The sequence below is a fragment of the Manacus vitellinus genome, unplaced genomic scaffold (assembly GCF_001715985.3).
Source record: "Manacus vitellinus isolate BGI_N305 unplaced genomic scaffold, ASM171598v3 scaffold_16_pilon, whole genome shotgun sequence".
In the NCBI taxonomy this organism is placed as follows: Eukaryota; Metazoa; Chordata; class Aves; order Passeriformes; family Pipridae; genus Manacus; species Manacus vitellinus.
Genome location: NW_021939189.1, coordinates 1,321,718 through 1,341,694, shown reverse-complemented (window position 1 = coordinate 1,341,694; position 19,977 = coordinate 1,321,718). Strand labels below are relative to the sequence as shown.

At 54.4% G+C, this 19,977-nt stretch overlaps 1 protein-coding gene across 1 annotated transcript in view; it reads right to left on the bottom strand.

The window, feature by feature from the left end:
- ITGA11 (integrin subunit alpha 11) overlaps nucleotides 1–11,818 on the bottom strand; it is a 48,085-nt gene extending 36,267 nt beyond the window's left edge. The window contains exons 1-2 of the mRNA XM_029958721.1: nucleotides 11,664–11,818; nucleotides 4,680–4,791 (exon numbers count right to left, since the gene is read on the bottom strand). Coding sequence (XP_029814581.1) covers nucleotides 4,680–4,791; nucleotides 11,664–11,715 — 164 coding nt within the window. The 5' untranslated portion in view covers nucleotides 11,716–11,818. The remainder of the gene's footprint in view (nucleotides 1–4,679; nucleotides 4,792–11,663) is intronic.
- Nucleotides 11,819–19,977: the final 8,159 nt, after the last annotated feature.

The following is a 19,977-nucleotide window of genomic DNA, read 5'->3' as shown; positions in this document are numbered from 1 at the left end:
CGGGCAGCGGCCAAACCACAGGAGAATTCCAGCCAAGAAAGTCTCTCTCAGTAGTAGGGAAACAGCAAACCCTGTAACTGTTTTTCCAGATCAGCACAATTATAGCTTGAAATCCAGCAGGCAGATTTTTTGCCCTCCCTTCTCCCTCCTCTTTTTCCCCTTGGCCAGGCTCAGACTGGGAACGTCATGTCTGTGCCTGGAGCAGCTGCAGGGACGGGGGTCGGGGCTGCCCCTCTCCAGGAACCCTTGGGAAAGGGGGAAACTTCTGGGGGGGCTCACAAGGATGATTGTGGGGGGAGGTTAAGGGAGGTGAGCCCTTCACTGGGATTTCACAGCTGCAGGACGTGAGCTCAGGATGGGGAGGGAGCTCAGGAGCATCCCAATCACTCGACCCACAGATCCGAAGCCCACAGGGACCCACTCTCCAGTCCTGCCACCTTGCCAGCAGATCAGTGAATCCCTGCCCTCAGCCAGCTCGGGAATGCTGTATTTATTATTTTTACAGCTTCTGAGGGCTAATGGATGTTTATTCCCAGGGCTCTCCTTCCACAGCCAGTTCTTCTCAAGCTTCATTTTTTGCATAGCTGGAAACCCTCAATCCACAGCCACAGGCTGGTGCTGGCACTCGTGTGGAGCATCCCAGATGCTGCCACTGCCCTGTGGAGACACAGCCAACCCCCTGGACCCCCTTTCCCTCTCCTACTTCTCTCCTGGGATGTCTGGTGGCAATGGGAAGCTGAGGGCAGTGGTTGGAGTGTCCTCCCACGCACGTGTGAGAGGAGGGAATTGTCCTTCCTTAGGGAATGACACAGCTCCTGCTCACGGGATGACAGGGAGCAACCAAGACAAGCAACTGGAAGGAGATGAAAGATAGAGGGAATTTTTTTCCCTTTTCCCCCTGCTCTTGGACCCCAAATTTGATGTGATTCCAGTTTGTGTTGGCCACAAACATCCCTGAGCACTGCGAGAAGAGCACCCGTGGGAGCTTCCCCAATTCAGGGACACACAGCCCATGGGAGCTTGTGGAAACCCTTGGCTTGTTTGAACACACTTATTTTGCCCCCCAAAAAATTCCTTCCACAGCAACAAACCTGCCTGGATTTGATTCACACCTTAACCCCCCCAAAATGGCCCAAACCAGAGCGTGACCTGGGGCAGAGGAGCAGTGCTGAGCCAGCTCAGCCCTTCCGGGCAACCCCACAACCACCTCCATCCTTCAGCAACTCCCTGAAACCCCTGCCAGGTTATTTTGCCCCAAAACCAGCAGCACAGGGAGCTCCCGTTTCCCCCAAGGTGCCCAGCCCTGGGCACTGGGCAAGCTCAGATCCCATAATCCCAAAATCCCAGGAGGCTCCAGGGCCAGGCAGCTGCTGCCTGAGCATTGCTGCACGAGGCCCTGGAGCACTTCAGGATGAGTTTCAGTAACCCTGTTGTCATCTTTTCCACTCACATACTTGCAGAAGGCACCCCCAGCTTAATGAAGAAGAGAGAGAAGGTGTTGAGAGAGAAGTTTGAAAGCCACTTTCAAACTCACCCCCCAAATCCATCAGCTTTTCAAGCACTGTATATCCAAGTGGATTTTTTCCCCCCCTCCCCTAGAGTTTAATAATCTGAATTCTTTCCTCATGGATTTTCCACTATCTGGGCTGGAATTACAGCCCTCACGTGCAAACGATCTGGGTCCTTCTGCAAAAGCTTCAAGAAAGGGGAAAAACTCATTAAAAAGATACCTGGAGAATATTATCTCTAAGTTTATATACACCTAAATATGCCTTTACACACACACCCCTACACATTTTTTTTTATATATATTATATATATATATAAGCTGCTTTGAAACCCTTCTAAACCCATCCACAGCAGCCAAAAGCAGCATTAAAAGGCTCAGACTGAAGGAGAGGTGCCAAAGTCCTCAGATTCCACGCCTGGAATTTGGCAGCTGGGTCCGTGCACGTCGTTGGAACCACACAGAGCTCTGAGATCCCCCCGGAGCTCCTCTGCAGTGGATCCTGCTGAACTCCCCTGGGATGGGGTTGAAGGATGCTCATCTGGCCCCTGCTTTCATCTTTCCCTCTCCATTGCTCCTGGAGCTTGGGACAATCCTTATCCTGCTCCCCCTCCACATCCCTGGTTTGGACCACGGAGCTTTGGGGTTGTTCCCTCCTTTCTCCTTTAACCAGGGTGAGTCACAGTGGCTTCATTTTTTAACCACGTCCACATATTTAATGGACATTTTGTGCTGCATAACTGCAGATTTAAATAATGCTGGATTTATATTTATATATATATATGTGTGCACGTGTGGACGCTCCTGCTGTGCAGAGAAAGTCCCTTTTTTCATGCAGAATAACCAAAACCAGAGGAAATTAAATCTCTGTCCTGACTGATGTTGGCAGGAGAAATGGGAGAACAGACAAAATAAGCCAGGGCTGGTCTTTGCTCCAGTTTCCTGCTGGGAAAAGGGAGGATTTTTATCCCTTTTCACTGATCCCCAGCCCTTGACCACCCTGCTGGTGGTGGCAGCTCCAAGGCATGAGAAGAAGCATAAGACTCCCAGTGGCACAGGAATTGGAGTCCCTCTGCTGGGATCATGGATAAAACAGCACCTACAGATGCAATTGGGCTGAAAAGATTCCCCAAAATGGGTGTTTTCCACCACTCTCCCTCAGAGAGCTCCCTTTGGGCAGAAATCTCTGCAGGCACTGAACACTCCAGGGTTTCCCTGCTGCTGGTGTTCCCAGGGAAACCAGCCCCTGAGGGGTGGGAGGGAATTGCACAGGATCCCTCATAAATCATGGAATGGTTTGGGTTGGAAGGGAATTAAAGCCCATCCAGTTCCACCCCTGCCATGGGCAGGGACACCTCCCACTATCCCAGGTTGCTCCAAGTCCCATCCATCCGAGCCTTGGACACTCCCAGGGATTTGGCTGTTTGGGATGAAATGAGATCTGGAAAAGGGATGTTCTCCAGAAGAAGAGGCAGCAGGAATGTGGTGGCAGAGACACTTGGTTCCTGTTCCTTATCTGCTTCCGAGAACCACGATCCCTGAACATCCTCTCATCCTGACCTGGCAGAACCTCTGGAGCCTCTTGCAGGAGCCAGAGCAAACAGCACCGAATTTTTTGGGGTTTTGGATCCATTCCCAACGGAACATATTTCACATTTTGTTCATTTTGCACACGAGGAGCTCCCGTGCCCCGCAGCATCCGATCGAGTGCCCTGGAGAGCACGAGCCCATCCCACCATCCCAGACACCCCTGGAGCAGCTGAGGGATGGAGACACCAGGTTCCCCTAGGAATTAGGCACATGGTGACACCCAGATGTGCTCCAGCACTGCCAGGAGGGAGCTGAGGATGGCAGACTTCAGGCCAGGGAGAGGAACATCCTCTGTGCCACCAGCTCCTCACCCAAGGTCCAGCACAGGACCTTGCAGAGATTTGTTTGATTCACTGGAATGACCCCACAGCTGTGTTTAAGCTCCACTGACTTTGGTCATGAGCTGCCTAAAATTCTTTAGCCCCAAAAAAGCGTTTTTTCTGGGTAAATAGTCACATTCTCGAGCAAAGGAAAGGTGGAGGGCTCTGTCCCATCCAGATGTTTCTGGATTCCTGAGTGTAAGCTCGCTTGGGAAACAGTCCCACAGCACAGGTTCGTGGACAGGGAGGAGGAAAAACATCCCAAGAGGTCACCTGCTCCCTGGCAGGGCCCTCTGGGATGCAGCTGGGAGCACCAGAGCCCCCCCAGCCCCGGGGCTGCAGCATCAGCATCACCCCCTTAGTGGGATGCAAAATTCCATTCGGGAAAACCACACAATCCCTGCAGCAAACGGCTCAGAGCCAGGGGAAAGAGGGCCCACAACTGGCCCCAAAATTCCTTTCCATTGAAACATCAGCTCAGCTTGAGGACACAGGACGAGATCCAGCCCCGTGTCCCCCACCAGCACCAGCAAAGGGCATGGAAAGGCACAGCAGGTTTGATTCCTGAATTCCAGGAGTATCCATGGGCATTCATTATGTGTTTTCTTGCTGCCTCAAGCCTGGCTGTCACCCACCCTGGGGCAGATCCTGCAGGAATGGAGGTGCAGGGAATTCCCTGGGCTCCCCACAGCATCCAGCACCGAGGGGCTCTGCCAACATCTGGGCAGGATCCCCCGTGGGGATCAGCCCTGGCAAGCAGCAAAACCCCCCACGAAACCCAAAACCTGGGCAGGGCCCACCCAAGGCTCATCTCACATTCCTGATGGACACAGGCAGGGCTGAGCACTTCTGCAGACCCGGCTCTGATGGGAACTCCAGAAAACGGGATGGCCCCGACCCAAAACCCGGGTGGGTTTCCAGCAGTGTCCGAGTCCAAGGGGCTTCAAGGAACGAGGAACCTGCCTGGAGCAAAGCCCTGTGCACGGGAGGCAGATGGGCAGGAGCCAGGATACCACCCTCTGTACACAACCCTACCAAAATATCCCGTTATCCCCTCCCAAAACTCCGCTTTTTGAAAGGAAAAGGGTTTCCAGGCTCTGCCTTTCTCAGCACCACCACGAGCAAACCTCAGTTTCCCCCGGAGCCACAGCTCTTCCCACCCCAAACTGGGGGTCAGGTGGAGCAGGAGGAGACCAGCCAGCGTTTTGGGAGGGTTGTTTTGGACTCCCCCCCCTCCAGAGCCCAGCCCAGAGCTCACTCACCATTTCTGGCCCCCGATGTCGTGCTGCTGCACCGTGTACCCAAAATAGGCCTCCTTGGAGCCAGCGATGATTTTGGGCCTCTTGGTGTCGATGTTGAAGGTGTCACTGAGCCCTGGGAGAGAGGAGAAGGATCCTATCAGCCAAGGGCTGGGCTGGGAGGAGAGAACACCCCTTGGCTGTGCTCACACACAGGTCACCCCAGGGGTTGGAGGGTCTCCACCCATGGAGACACTCAAACTCCAATGGGACACAACCCCAGCAACCTGGACTAGGTGACCTTCAGAGGTGCCTCCAACCCCACCCACCCTGGGAATGCTGTCCCCCCCCCAAGCTGTATAACATGCCTTGGGATGGTCCTACATGAGCCAGGGGTGGTTTGAGCCCCTGTGGCACAGAATTCCCACACCACCAGGACAGAGAGGAGGCTGCAAGAGCCAAAGCACCTCAGACCCGCCTCACCTGGAGCCACCCAACACTCCTCTGCCCATCCCTGAGCCCCCAGGGGGTTTCCAGCCCCAGGGCTGGAGCTTTAAGCAGGATCATTTAGGGTTCAGAGGCCACAGCTGCACAAGCCCTTCCCCACCCACCTGCAAAGCTCATCCACCAGCTCATCCTGATGGAAAAGGGGACCTGCTGGAGCCAGAGTGGGCATGGGAAGGAGAAAGAAAAGCATCCTCCTCCTCTCTGAAATGTCTTCAGCCCCCTGCCATGGATGATGCTGCTCTGGGACACTTTGCTGCTCCAGCTGAGGTGGAGATGGTCCCCACCACATCCCCACCCCCCCAGCAGGGATCACGGGCTGGGGGGATGTGGAAAATGTGTGGCCACAGCAGATGTGCCCCAGTTGGAGCCCATTCCCCTCTGCCCTGAGGGGTTTGCAGCCCCAGGGATCCAAAGCTGGGAGTCATTTCTCCTGGGTGAGAAGCTGGTACTGCTCAGGGCTTTGTTGGGGAGAGGCAGCTCCAGAGGGGGGTGTCCCTGAGGATGGATGCTCAGACCTGGACAGGGTGGTTTTTGGGCTCAGTCCTCTCCCCAGGAGAGACACCCCTTCCCACAGGACACCAGGAGCAGGATCCCTGCCCACAGCATCCCATCTCCACGAGCCTGCTGCTCACAGCCCACCCAGGACAAACTCCAGGAGCAATTTCTGGGGGGTTCTTCTGGCAGCTCCTCCCTCTGTGAGGAGCCAGACCCAGCAGCGAGGTGGGAAGTCAAGGTGCCAGGGGAATCCTGCCAGGACTGGGATGTTTTGGGAATGCTGGAGGTGCTTCTTTGCCCATCCACGGGTGCAGGAGCTGCCAGAGCCCCCCTGGCTGCATTCCATGGAGGAATTAGCTGGGGGCAAAGACCCCTGGATAGGGGGAAGAGCTCCATCCATGCCAGGGAGCTCTGGCACTGCGTTGTCTCTGTTACAGGTCCCAGGTCCCTGGGTCCATGCCCATGGCTTCCAAGCCACTATATCCCATCTTTATCCAGAGACAGACACACTTTGGCTCGGACCAGCAGCACCCTCAAACCCTCCATAGATGCAAATGCTTTTTGTTTTATACAATAAAGTGGTTTTTATACAATCAAGTGGTTTTTCCTTACTATTATTTCCCCCCAGGGGGTTGTTTAAGCACAAAGGGACATCATCCAGGTCCCAGGAAGGAGCTGGAAGCTGCAGGGATGGATAGGGATGAGCCAGGATATCCTGGCTTTTCATTCCCACTTGGACAGAAAGGAGCTGCTGGATGATTCATACAAATAAAAGATCCTTCTTAAGAAGGGCTGCAACAGCAACAGAAGGCTCGTGGTTTGTATTTACAGGGACATAAAGGAGTTGTCAATAGGAGAGGTTGGGAATGCTGCTCCCAGGCAGAAAAATTCAGGATGGAGAGTGTTTTCATGGGTAGGAATGTCAGGGATAAAGCTGATTTTTGCAGGCATGGGAAGGAATCTGCAGCTTTGGCTCCGTGAGGAGGGAGCGGCGCAGTCCAGCCAAGGAGGGCTGAGGTGAAGGAGCCTCCTGATCCTACAAAAAGAAATTCTAGAAAGCAGGGATCAGAAAATAAAAAAAAAGAAAAAAAAAAGGAGACACGGATGAGAGCCAGCATATTTTGTGGTACATTGACCTAATTTAACACTACAAAACAAATTAAAACCTCCTCTGAGTAACTGATACCCGGGGGAGAAACACAGCGTGGGACTGGGCATGGGAGCAGTGATGGGCAAGGGCAAGGGGGGAGGACACGGGGGGCTGGGAGCACCCTGGGGTGTCACTGCCACCAGAGAGACCCTGGGTCTGGCTGGAAAACCCATGGGAAAAGGGGGGACTTTTGGGGAAGGGGGTTTGCGTTTCCAGCAGGTTCAGTTCCAGGTTGTGTAGAAGCCCCTCAGGTGCAGAGCGAGTGTCAGGGGGGATGGGATGGGTTTCCAGCTGATTTATTTCTGCATTAATCACAGTTTCTCTGATTTTGCACTGCACAGGGTCTTGGGGAGTGGGAGCACCGGGATAAGTTGAGGAATCCCATCCCATGGCTCCTTGGTTTAGGACCACATCGTGGAGCTGCAGCAAAAGGCAGCCAGGACACGGAAAACAACATAAACCCTCGACTAAACAGCAGAAATATTCCCTGAAGTGGGAAATCTCTGAGCTGGGGGAAGAGCTGTGAGGGACAGCCCAGCCACAGCAGGCACCAGGCACTGGGGAAGGGGATGGGGCTGGAAAAGCAGAAAGATCTGGGAGCAAAGTCTCCAGGCACTGGACAGCAGAGGGGAGGGATGTCCAAACCGTGGGTGCACTCGAGGCACAGAGAAACCAAACAAAGAGCAGAGAATATTTAAACTGGCTCCAGCTCGTGGGAGCTTTAGGAGGGGTTGTCAAGGACATTTAGCAACCCCGAAGAGCTCAGGCTCATTTTCTTGTCAGGAGTGACATCACTGTCATAAATAAGTGACCAAAAGCCACATGTTTTGCTTGTGAGGCCGCCAAGGCAGGAAACCTCAAATTCCTCCGCTCCGAGCTCGGAGCTTCTGTCGTGTCCAAACTTTTGATTCTTGTCAGGTCGAAGACTGAAAAGAGGAGAAAATAAGACACATTTTGGGAAACAATGATGGGAATAAAAGCCACCTTTCCTGCCAAAAAGGATAAAAATAAGTCCTCCTTGTAAGGGAAACCTCTGGGAGGGGGACGGTGGGTCCCTGTGCCGTGCTCCTGCCTGGATCCTTCGGGCAGGCAGTGGGATTCACAGCTGGAAAGGGGGCTCTGGAAAGGTGTCTGGCAGCACTGTGGTGCCCTAAGCCTGTTTTTACTTCCATGAGAAGTTTGAGGCTCTATTTTACTTCCTTTGCTCCAAAGCTTTCTGATTCCAGGAGCTGTGAGCCAGGCGCCGGAGCTGCCGGAAGAGTTTCCCTGGTTTTATTTGCCTGTGAGGGAAATGCAGGCAATACTTTTAGCTGAATCATGCAAATCCAGGCTTTTTCATTCACCTCCAGCACTGTCACAGTTCAGGAGGGAGCTTCTGGAGAGAGGCTGAGCCAACAGAGAGCAGTGACACTTGGAAAAAGATCCCAATGTGTCCATCCCATGGGATTCTGTGTCATATACATGGGGCACTGCAGGTGACACAAGGAAAACGGTGTGAATGGGACAGGAGAGGAGCACGTGCCATGCCAGGCTCTTGCTGCCCTGCAGGGATGAGCCAGCTGCTCACTGGAGGAGCCTGGCAGTGCATGGCAGAGGGAAAGATCCCGTCTGCCAAAAACCTGGAGCGTGCCGGGGTCAGGCAGCTCCGTCTGGCACCTCCAAACTGGCCCTGCTGTTCTCAGTCCCGTTCCCTCTCCTCGCTCAAGCCCATAAGGAGTGGGCAGTGGGTCCATGGATGTGATCCCTGCCCCCTCAGCATCCCTGGGGATGCCACTGGTGACCCAGCACCGGGCTGGGCTCCTGTGATTCCATCCCCATCCCCATCCTCACGTGGGATTTGGTGGCATCAGATGCTCCTTTGCATCCCATCGCTTGTTCTTTCCCTGGGATTGAAATATTTGGTTGGAAAAGGAAATCTTAAAGCTTGATAAAGGATATTCAGGCAAAAGCTGCAAGAAGGAGCAGGATGAGCCACGTGTCCTCGTGCTTCCCTCCAGCTTTAATTCCCACGAACCCCTCTGTGCCAGACGAGATGCTGACAGCCCCCAGCTCCTCTCCATGTCCCTATCTCAAAGCCAGCATTTGTCATCAGCTATTAGGGAACAGCCCAGGCTTTGGTGGCTGCAGCAGCAGGGGATGGAGAGCCAGGGAATGCTGAGGATGAACAGAGGGATCAGTCATTCCCGGCTCGTGTGGCGGAACATTCCTGCTCACCCACAAAATCCCTGACAAACAGCTCCGGGGCTGCAGCTACACAGGTACCTTGTGCTTCCAGAATTCCAGCTTTCTGGGCCCCCCAAAGCTGGGGAGGAGCTGTTTGATGGCCACGTTTTGCAGCCCTAAAGAACTCACGGATTGTTCATTTGTGATAACGCCAGTCAGCAATAAATAGTGGCAGATCTTCCACTGCCCCTTTCCCAGGAAAACACCAGGAAAGCCATGGGTTAGGGGCAAGGTTTGGCTTCTCAAAAAAATGCCTTGAGGGGGGTATTTATTGGATCTTTGCAGGCCAAGCCTTGGCCAGTGGATGGACAATGGGGAGGGGGGCTCCCTCTCAGCTGCACTGCTGGGGCTCCGCAGTCACCCAAAATTAAGTCTCCACCATCAAAGCCTGGACTGGAGGGTCCTTAAGAACCCCCCTGGCCAATCCCAAATGTGCCACGTGGAGCCAGCACGATGGTTTTGTCACCTGGTGACCCCTGGGAGAGGGAAGGAGCCAACTGCCTTCTCTGGGAAACCAAACTGGTGAGGGAAAACTGCTGCATGGTCTGACCCACGGGCACCTCAGGGCATCCTCCCTGGATCCTTTGGGAAGCCCTTCCCCACCAACACCCAGTGTCAGTGCCCAGCAGGACCCACCCACAGGAGGGGTTTATGAGCAGCAGTGGCTCAGCACCCCTGGGCTGGGCTCTGTCAGTCCAGGACTGTGTCCTGCTTGCATTGGAGCCTCAGGGAAGAGGAACCAGCCTGTTCTGAAGTTTAGGGACACCCTGGATTATCCCAGGATGGGTTTTGGGCAGGGAGATGTCACTGGGGTCCCTGGCTCCTGGCCAATCCTGGTGCCTCCAAGGACTCCCAGCTCTGGGACAAGGCAAGAGCAGGGACAGAGCCCATGGTCAGGAGGTTCCCCAGGACCAAAAGAGAGAGAGCCAGGGGAGGGATTTCCCTCGGGCAAAGCACCCAAGGGTTCGTGCCAGGACAGGCAGCACTGCCTGCACAGCAGAGGGACCCTGTGGGCAGAAACATCCATGGACAGAAACATCCACGGACAGAAAGATCCATGGACAGAAAGATCCATGGACAGAGACCCCCGTGGGCACAAACACCTGAGGGTGGAAACCACTGTGGGCACAAACACCTGAGGATGGTAAAGACTGTGGGCACAAACCCCCGTGGGCAAAACATCCAAGGGCAGCAACACTCAAGGATGGAAACTCCCATGGATAGAAACATCCCATGGATGGACAGAAGCTCCCGTGGCAGAAACACTTGAGATTGGAAACCCCTGTGGGCACAAATCCCTGTGGGAAGAACCACCCAAAGCTGACAAACACTGTGGGCACAAACCCCCTGTGGGCTGAAACCCCCATGGGCAGAAACATCCAAGGGCAGAAACACTCCAGGATGGAAACATCCATGGGCAGAAGCTCCTGTGGCAGAAACACTTGAGATTGGAAACCACTGTGGGCACAAACCCCTGTGGGCAGAAACCCCTGGGTACAAAAACCCCCGTGGGCAGAAACCCCCGGATACAGAAACCCCCCATGGGCAAATCCACCCGCAGGCAGGATTCCCCCCCAGCCCGGGGCAGGGCAGAGCTGCCCATGTGCCACATCCCCGAGTTCCTTCTGCGGTGCCCACCCTTTGTGTCCGAGCAGCGTCTCCCCGGGGGGTTCCCCCACGGGCCGTGGGCAGGGCAGGGCAGGGCAGGGCAGTGCCCTCCCCGCAGACAGCCCCGCGCTGGCCACGGGCAGGGCACACATGGTCCCCATTAACCGAGCAAAGCAGCTCCGCCGCCGCCGCCGCCGCTTGAAAGGATCCGCCACCAGAGAGGGGAAAATAAAGCAAAGCAGCCATAAAAAAAACCCAACAAAAAAACCAAAAACCCAACCAGCCTGGCGCGCGTTTCCACCAGGATGTTTGGGAATGCTTGGCTGGGGGAGGCGTGAGTCCGTGGCCGCGCTCCTGGTTTGGGGAAAAGCTTTTTTTCCCCCCCCACTTTCAGCCCAGTCTGGCAGCTCCGAGCCCGGCTGCGTGCGGGAGGGTGCCAGACGGGATCGAAACGGGAATTACCGGTGCTGGGACACTTTTCTGCAAGAAGAGAGCTCTAACGAGCCGGCAAGGAGCATAAAAACCCACTCCCCCTCCCATCCCAGCCGCCAGCAGCTCGTCCCGCACGGGATAAGCTGCAGGCTCAGCTCCCGGAGCCAAACTCTGCCTAAAACCCCTCTTAATTTATTCAAACCCGAGCAATTTTCTTTTGTGCAACAGAACGAACCACCTGTGGGGCGCGACGTTAGTTCTAAATAAAAGAGTCCTTAGTCTGGGGGGTTTTCTTCCCCTCGCCATCCGATGCTTCAGGAAAACACCAATTAATCCTGTTCCTCCAGCCGAGGAGGGGGGTCGGGCGCTGCCCACCCGCCCGCTCGGTCCTGGGGAGCCCATCACGGATCTCCATCCCTCCCAAGCAGCCTCCTCGAAGGCTCCCACCTCCCTCCCTCCCGCTCCCGGCAAAACTTTTCCAAGAGCCTCATTAACCTTGGGCTTTCTCCAGCACCTTTCCCAAGTCAGTATAAATTATTCCCGCTGGGTTTCGCCTCGTTTGAGGAATTGGGGTGGGCGCAGAGGGCACTTACCGGGCAGGAGGCAGAGGGAGCAGGCGAGGAGCATCCCGCTGGGAAGGGCCATGGGAGCTGCCCCGCTGCCCGGCCCGGAGCATCCGCGGGGGCAGCCAGCCAGACTGGTAGCGCCTCTATCCCAGAGCCCTTTCCTTATCCCAGCCTTTCCCGGCTCCCTGACAGGAGGCGAGCATTGGGAGGGAGTGGGAGGGACGAGAGGACTTGGAGGAGGTGCAGCAGGAGCGGCCGGAGCGGGGACAGCCCTCGCCCGGCCCGGCACCCTTTAGGGAGCGGCTTCCCGGGGAGCTGTGCCAGCCGGGAATTCCAACCCCGCGGCAGCGTCCTCTCCCTGTGCCGCCGCACCGGGGTCTCCTGGGGACCCCTCGGCCCAGGGGGGGCTTGGGGATGGAAGGTCTTCAAGGGGTCACCGATGGTTGTGGGGTGTCACCTCTGCTGGGCGTCACCTTCGCTCAGGTGCCACCCCCGGCTGGGCACCATCCCCGCTCAGGTGCCACTCCTGGGGTGGAAAAGAGTGACACCAGTGCCCACGGCACCCAGGAGGTGGCTGCGATGCCACAGGGCACCACAAAGCTCTGGGGCAGCTGGGCAGAGCCTTTAGTTTGCCCTGCAGCCACCCTGGCACAGGCAGTGCTGGTGCCCAGGAGAGCCCGGCTGGGAAACCACGGTAAAGGGGCAGGAGAAAAACTGCCAAGGAGGGTTTTATCCCTGTCCTTGGGCACGGTGGGGGCTCCTGTTCCATGCAGGGCTTGGCTCAGTGTCCCTACAACAGCCACCCCTGGCACTGAGGTCCCTTTTGGCTGGGCTGAGCACCCCAAATATATGACACAGAAGTCCATCAGCACCCCAGGGTGGCACCTTCTCCCTCCATCCTCTCCCTCGCAGGGCTGGTGGCACCTTTTGGAGCTGATTCCCAAAGGCAACTCCAGCTGGAGCTCAGCTCTGGCCGTGGTTTTGTGGCCAGCTGGGGTGGCTCCAGGGGGAAGGGGGACCAGCCACATCCTCACTCCCACTTTTTCCAAGCAGGAAAGATGAATCCAGGCTTTGGTTTAGTGTCAGACACAGCAGATGTGACCCAGGAGGTCCTTCCCTGTCCAATCCATCCCAAGCATCTGTGAACAGGAGCATCTCCACAGTCAGCTCTGATGGAGCTGGGTGGGAAGAGCAAGGGAAGGTCCTTGGTGGAGCATTATCCCTTTTCCCACCCAGCTGAGAGCAAAGATATTTTGGGATGAGTCCAAACACCAATGTCTCTGTCTACCAAGTGTCTGTCAGACAGTTTGGGGGCTGCAGGAGGGAGATAAATCCTGCTCAAACACTCTTGGATGAAAGAGTGTCTGGGAGATCCAGGTTTTTTTTTTTTTTAATTCTTCCCTCTTCCCTCCCAAAAATATACATTTGAGGTCTGCAGGAGGGAGAGGACACATGGCTGGGACACAGATCAAAGCAGCAGGAGGATCCAAAGGGGTGTGGAGATGTGGATGCTCCTCAGCTTGTTTGTGCAGTGCTCCTTCCACCAGCAAAATGCTGCCTGACAGAGATTTCCCAGCTGGTTTTCCCCTATAAAACTCGGGAGCAAAAAACATTTCAGGGGGGGCAGCAACAACTCTAAGGGACGAGATGAATTTCTGGGTTGGTGAAAGTCAGTTTTTTAGGGACTAAAAAGCTCAGACAGGAAGCTCAGCTGTGATTTAAAGCAGAGTAAGCACAGAGGGAGGGATCCCTGAGAAGTGGATGCTCCCAGCAGAAGTCCCAGCCCTGCAGCTCCTGCTCCCAGCCCAGGGCATGTCAGGGGAAATCCCTTGCTGGGAACTAAACTCTCCCAGGCAGCTGGAAGGCAAGCTGGTTTTCCATGAAAAATAAATACATTTTCAATAGAATACGAAAAACCTCCGTAATCTCAAAATTTGCCTCTCGCCTCAGTTTTCCAGAGGGGGTATTTGGAAGCAGGTCGATGGAACCAGCTGGATCAAAGGGATCTGGGGGGTGAAACAGCACCAGAAAAAGGGTCCTGGGCCCGGTGTTGTGCTTCCCCTGAGGTCTCAAGCACAACATTTCCCAAGTTAAAACACTGCATGGAAAACCAAGCGGCAGCAGCTGCTCCTGCCTCCAACAGCCTGGCCTGGAAACCAGCGGAAAGTTGGATTTACTGGGATCTGCTGTCCCACTCCTGCCAAAGGATTGGCCTCGGGAGGTTTCTCTGCACCGACCACAGTTCCTGTGCAGCAAAGCAGAAGGAAAAACCCCGGGAGATGCTTTGGGGGTCACGAGTGATGCGAAGTAAAAAGGGTCTGAATGGTCACAGAGCCATTTGCAAATCCCTGGGGGAGGATTAATCCAAATTGGACCTGACTGGGATGAACTGAACCGAATTTCCACAGAACTGGCTTAAAATAAGAAGTCACTCAGTTGGCTGCATCTCTCCTCTGCTGAGTTATCAGAGCTCACCCTTGGACATCTCAACACGACCCAACCCTTGGCACGAGTGGGAAGTGCCAGGCAGGAGTTCAAAGGAGAAGAGCTGTGCTCTGATAGGGTTGATGCAACCCTTCCAAAATGTAAACAGCTGTGATGGATGGGGAAAGAAAAACCCAAGGAAACCAGAGGATTTCAAACCCTTGCAAAAAGTTGCCGTGGGGACGTCCCGTGACACGGGGCAGGGACTGCTCCGTGGGCTCCTCGCTGGCCAAAAAGCCAGGGAAGAGAGTTTTCATGGATCCATCATGTGATATTAATCCTGTAAAAAGAAAAAAAAAGAGCTGCCTTCCCGCTTCATTTTTTTGGATCCTGCTTGGATTTCAGGGCTGTTCCATCCAGCCCAGGGATCTCTTTCCAAAATCTCTCCACCCGTGGTGGTGTGGAGACAGAGAGACCCACATGTGCTGCCACGGGGTGAGCCCCAAACCCAGCTGAAGGAGGGGCAGTTTGGGGTGTTTTTAGGGGGTTTTATTCTGGTTGTATCCCCTCTCCCAGCTGCAGTGAAGGCAGCAGAAGGGGGGTGGTTTCCACATGAGCACCGTGAGGGACAGGGACCATTCGCTGCCTCACAGGACCAACACGTGCCAGGCACCTCCAGCAGAGACCAGCAGAGCTCCAAACAAGCAGCCAGACCCTTGGAAGTGCAGCAGGAACAGATTTGCTGGGAGCTCTCCCTGGGATCTGAGCTAGACCCACCAGGGCTGGTCTAGTGGAAGGTGTCCCTGCTCGTGGTGGGGTTGGAACGAGATGGTTTTAAGGTCCCTTCCAACCCAATCCATCTTGGGATTCCATGGATTTCTTTATGCTGGGTTTTGCTGGCTCAGAGCCAGGATTCTGGGCTTGGCAGGTGCCTGCAGGATCCATCCCCACCAGTGTGTCCCACCAAAACCAACCCAAGGACAGCAGCACCAAACCCTCGGGGCCCTCCACCAGCCAGGAATAAATCAGTGGAGAAAGTGAGATACAAACCAGTTTTCTCCTGCAAAGAGAGCAAAGCAGCAGCTTTTGGAGGGGAACAGCAGCTCTCAGCTTCCAACCCTGACAGATTCTGGCTCCCCAGGAAAGTTTCTGCTCGTGGCTCAGATGTCTGATGTTTGTGATTAAAAACCCCTCTTATTTTCTCTGCAAACCTGAGAGTTTCCAAGGAAAGTGTCAGTGCAAACTAAGGCTTGTGCACCTTGGAGATGATCCATGCTCTGTATCCAACCCCACTGGGCTTAATCCCAGCATGACAAAACCCAGGAGCTGCACCTGAGCCCTGGGAAAGGTTTTTACCTTCCCAACCACCAGCATTTCCTGCAAATTCCATCACAAGTGGTCAAAAGCAAGGAGAGAAGAGGCAGGGATGCTTTCCACAAAGGGCAGCGAGTTCAGCTGGCTGCAGAAATAATCATGGAATTAACAGCCATTCCCAAAGGGAAGATCTCGTGTCTTCCAAATTAACATCCTTGGATGGACTTCTTATGAAATCTGGATGAGGAGAAAAGCTGCACTGACCACGGCCTTGCAGCTGGTGTGGGGGTGACCCTGTGCTCCAGGGATGGACCAGGAACGAGCCTTTGTCCACTGCTGAGGTGGAAAAGCCTGGGAATAGCTGTAAATTAGTCATAGAATCCCAGAATTGTTTGGGTTGGGAGGGATTTTAAAGATCTGGTTCCAAACCCCCCCCCCAGGAGCAGGGATGACACCCACTAGAACTTCCATCCCTGCATCCAAATCCCAGCCTGAAGCCTCCAAGCCTCACATGAGCTCCCTGCCCTCCATCCCGAGGTCAGCCCAGCACTTCCCTGTAGGTTTTCCCACGTCTGCTCAGTTTTTCCAACCTCCAGCAGATGCCTCCTCGAGCCTGACCTTCAGAGAGGGTGTCATGCGTTGGATGCTTCTGCCTCTGGAGTTTTGGAAGAATTAAGTTAGAAACAAGGAATGTAAACAGAGGCCAGGAATGAAAACAAAATCCTGAATTCCCCGAGACAAACGGAGGAAGAGCTGATGGTGATGTGGGAGCTGCTCCCGGCTCTGGAGGGGCTGGGGTGCTCCCAGGGGGCTTCTCTCACCTTTTAGGGAAGGAGGGGATGCAGGTTGGGTGCTCAGGAGCACCAAACACCGCTCCAAACCCGGGTCTGGAGGAGGATTTGTCCCCCCTGGTGACAGGGAGCAGCTCCAAGCTGTTGCCTGGAGCACGTGGCCCATCCTCACTCCTGGCCATGCCGGCTCTGCTGAGCTCAGAGCTCTGGAGACTCGGTTGTCCAAAACAAAAGCTGCTGGAAAAACAGCCAAGCAGGCTCTGCAGAGCCCCAGCTCTGCCCCTGGCCAGGCCACAGCCTGTCTGCCCCAGCACGAGCCTGCAGTGACCCAGAGTGTCCCACCTCGGGATGCTCCAGGGTTATTCCTGTGCCCCGGGATTCTCCCAGCGCTTGGGACCAGAGCAAAGTGCCAGCTGGGATCGCTCTAGGTCTGGGGAAGCAGCAGGAGAACAGGAAAGGGAGATAAAAAAGAAATCACAGAATCCCACATTGGTTTGGGCTGGGAGAGACCTTAAAGATCATCTAATTCCATTCCAGGGACACCTTCCACTCCATGGAGGGGCCTGAATCAGCACCCACAGGGACCAGGAAAATCCCAAATTATGTCCAAGGGTGATGTCCAACATCTGCCTCCCTGCTCTGAGCATCCTCCACCCGCCCTTGCCATCCCAGGCAGGCACAGGGACACTCCCATCCACCCCCTTCTCCAGGGAAACCAAGGCTGGCACAGCCACAACCAACACTCAGCTCCAGACATGACAGCAGGGGATAAAACCTCCACCAACCCCAGGGAAACTCCTCTAGGGAAGAGGAGCTCCAGAGATCCACTGGCTTTGCTTTTTGGTCTTTTTTTTTTTTCCCCCTCAAAAAAAGAAGGAAGTAATTTAACCTCTGGAAAGTGGAGACTTGGCACCTCTGCTGTGTTTGGAAGAACTTTGGCCCTAGGCTCCCAGCACTCAATTAGCAGAAGCTGCATTTATTTATTAACCAAGCCAAAGTGCTTCTCTGCTCCCCTTCCCTGCCACCAACCTCGTGAGGGGCCGGCTCTGAGGGGGCTCAGGGCTGAGCTTGGTGGCAGAACCCCCCCAAGTTATATTATTTTACAAAAACACACCCAAACCCCACCAGCTGAGATGTTCCCTGTGGGATGTTTCTGGCTGTGTTGGCACAGCCAAGACCCTTCGCCCCCAAGCAGGGGATTTTACCCCCCAAAAGCAGCTTGGGGGAGCACATTCCAACCCCTCCTCGAGGATCTCCAGAGCCACAGGACCCCAGGGAAAGGCAGGGAATGGCAGAGGAGGAGCAGGAGCTGCAGGGATGGGGTGTCCCCCCCTATTTAAGGCCTCTCCTCTCTTTTCCCCCAGTCCAAAGCTCCCCAGGTGTCCTACAACATCCCCACAATCCACTCCTGCTCCTGATTCCCTATTTACAGCCCTCTCACTGTGGAAGTGTTTCCAACCTGGGAATTTCTTTGTTTACTTAGCCAGCATTAATTTTTCTGTCTATTTTTTCAGTCTCCCCCTCTTTATTTCTTAGTATGAATGAACAACCCCCCACCCTGCCTGGATAATGAGTTATTAGGAAGAATCCTTTGGGATCCTCAGCTTCTGCTGGATAACTGTGGGCAGGATTCCTGGTCTGACCTGTGGCATTCCCTGTCTAGACCAGTTCCCAGGTACCACAGTCTGGATCTTGGGATCCAGAAAAAAAAAATAAATCACGTGCTTGGGGTTTTTCCCTCTAAAAGAAGAGCTGGCTGGATCCCTGCGAATAATCCCTGGGAAAGTCCCTGCATCACTTAACCCCCTCTCAAACCAAGACAGTGGAAGTAAATTATTCCCCAATAAACCCAGAATCTTTTCCCTGGGCAACTGTAGGGAAAAAAAAAACCCAAAAACATTTAATGCAACTTTTCTGAGCTATTGTGAATATTGCTTAATGTCCAGCTCATCCCAGGTCTCTGCTCCCTCCTGGAGCAGTTCCTCCTGCCTGGAGGCAATCCCTGTGCAATTGGAATTCTAATTTGGGATGGAGGAGTGGGATCTTTGCACTTTGTTCTGCTGAGGTGACACAGGAGAGCCAAGCTCTGAACACAGGTGGTAAAACCATTTCACCCTGGGTTTGTCAGAGAAGGTGCCAAACTGGCCCCGGGCAGTTGGCAGCCCCCAAAAATCCCGGGATCAGAGGAGAGCTGGATTAATTCACTGCTCAACCTCCTGCAGGGGAAAATATGCAATGGGGAAAGTGACTCTGGGCATAAAACCTGAAAGAAAAGAAAAAAAAAGAAGATTTTGAGCCTTGCTCTTCCTGCTGGTGTGTGAAAAGGGGGGCAGAGCTGGGAGGGATTGATGGATCCATCCCCAAGGACCTTCTGCTTGGACACACCATGGGTCTAATCCCCAGGAATCACAGAAGGGATAGCACTGGCACCACCCTGTGCTTCCAAGGAATTAGAGAAGGGATAGCACTGGCACCACCCTGTGCTTCCAAGGACCTGCCAGGGTGGGAATTGTGTTGATGGAGGGGGAAATAATAAAAAAAAAATCCAGCTGATGGTGCCCTGGACTTTTTGGAGATGAGGAGGAATTTCTCCCTGGAAAGGGTGGTCAGGCCTTGGCAGGGGCTGCCCAGGGAGGTTTGGAATCCTCACTCCTGGAGGTGTCCCAGGAAGGACTGGAGGTGGCACTCAGTGACAAGGTGGGCATCAGGCACAGGGGGGATCCATGGGCTGGGAGGGCTTTTCCACTCTCAGTGATCCTGGGATTTTTACACCAAAGGGGTTCAAAACCTTCAGGAAAAGGGGATACAAATTCAACCTGAAACTCTTCTTGATGCCAAAGATCACCATGACAAGTCCCAGCAGCTCCTCCTCCCTGCTCCCCTCCAGCTCCCATCCCTCCCTCCAGACCAGCAGCATCCAAAGGATGAGCCCAGTGCCGGCATCTCCTTATTGGGAATTTTGCTCCTCTGGATGCAAGTTAGGAATTGAGTATTTTTGGTCGTTTCACTGCAGAAAATAAGCACATTCCCCACTCCAAAACACACTTGGGTCACTATAACATCCTTTTCATTGCCACAGAACCCTTCTCCAAGCAGCTCAAATGCCTTTCCAACCCCGAAATCCAGCGGGCAGCAATTCCTGATCCCCGGCTCTGCTCCCACCTGGCTCCAGGAACACTCAGTGCTGGCACTTTCTAGCAGGCCCTCTCTAAAAAAAGGAAGGATGAGCCATTTTTAGGCTCTGGAGATGGATTTAACACATTCCAGGTGTTTGGAGAGGGCTCTGCTCTGCTGCCCATGCTCTGGTAAGGCCATTCCTGGCCGGGTGATCCCATGGAGGGGGAGTGTCCCTGTGCCCAGCCCATGCCAGTGCCAGGGGCATTCCCGTGCCAGGCTGGCAGTCCAGGGAATTCCCTCTGCCTTGGCAGAGTGATGGCTGATCCCTGTGACCCTGGGATTCCTGGAATCCTAGAATTGGATGGGAAGGGACCTTAAAGCTCATCCCATTCCAGCCCCAAACCTCCCACTAGCCCAGGTTGCTCCAAGCCCTGTCCAGCCTGGCCTTGGACACTTCCAGGGATCCAGGGGCAGCCACAGCTTCTCTGGGAATTCAATTCCAGTGCCTCACCACCCTCACAACCAGGAATTCCTTCCCAATATGCCATCTAACCCTGCCCTGCTAGAGCTTAAAGCCATTTCCACTCCTCCTGTCCCTCCCTGTCCTTGCCAAAACCCTGGAGGTTTGAGCTCAGTGCACACTTGTGTTGCCAATGAAGATGTTTAACAGGGTTAAAAATATAATTAAAAATATA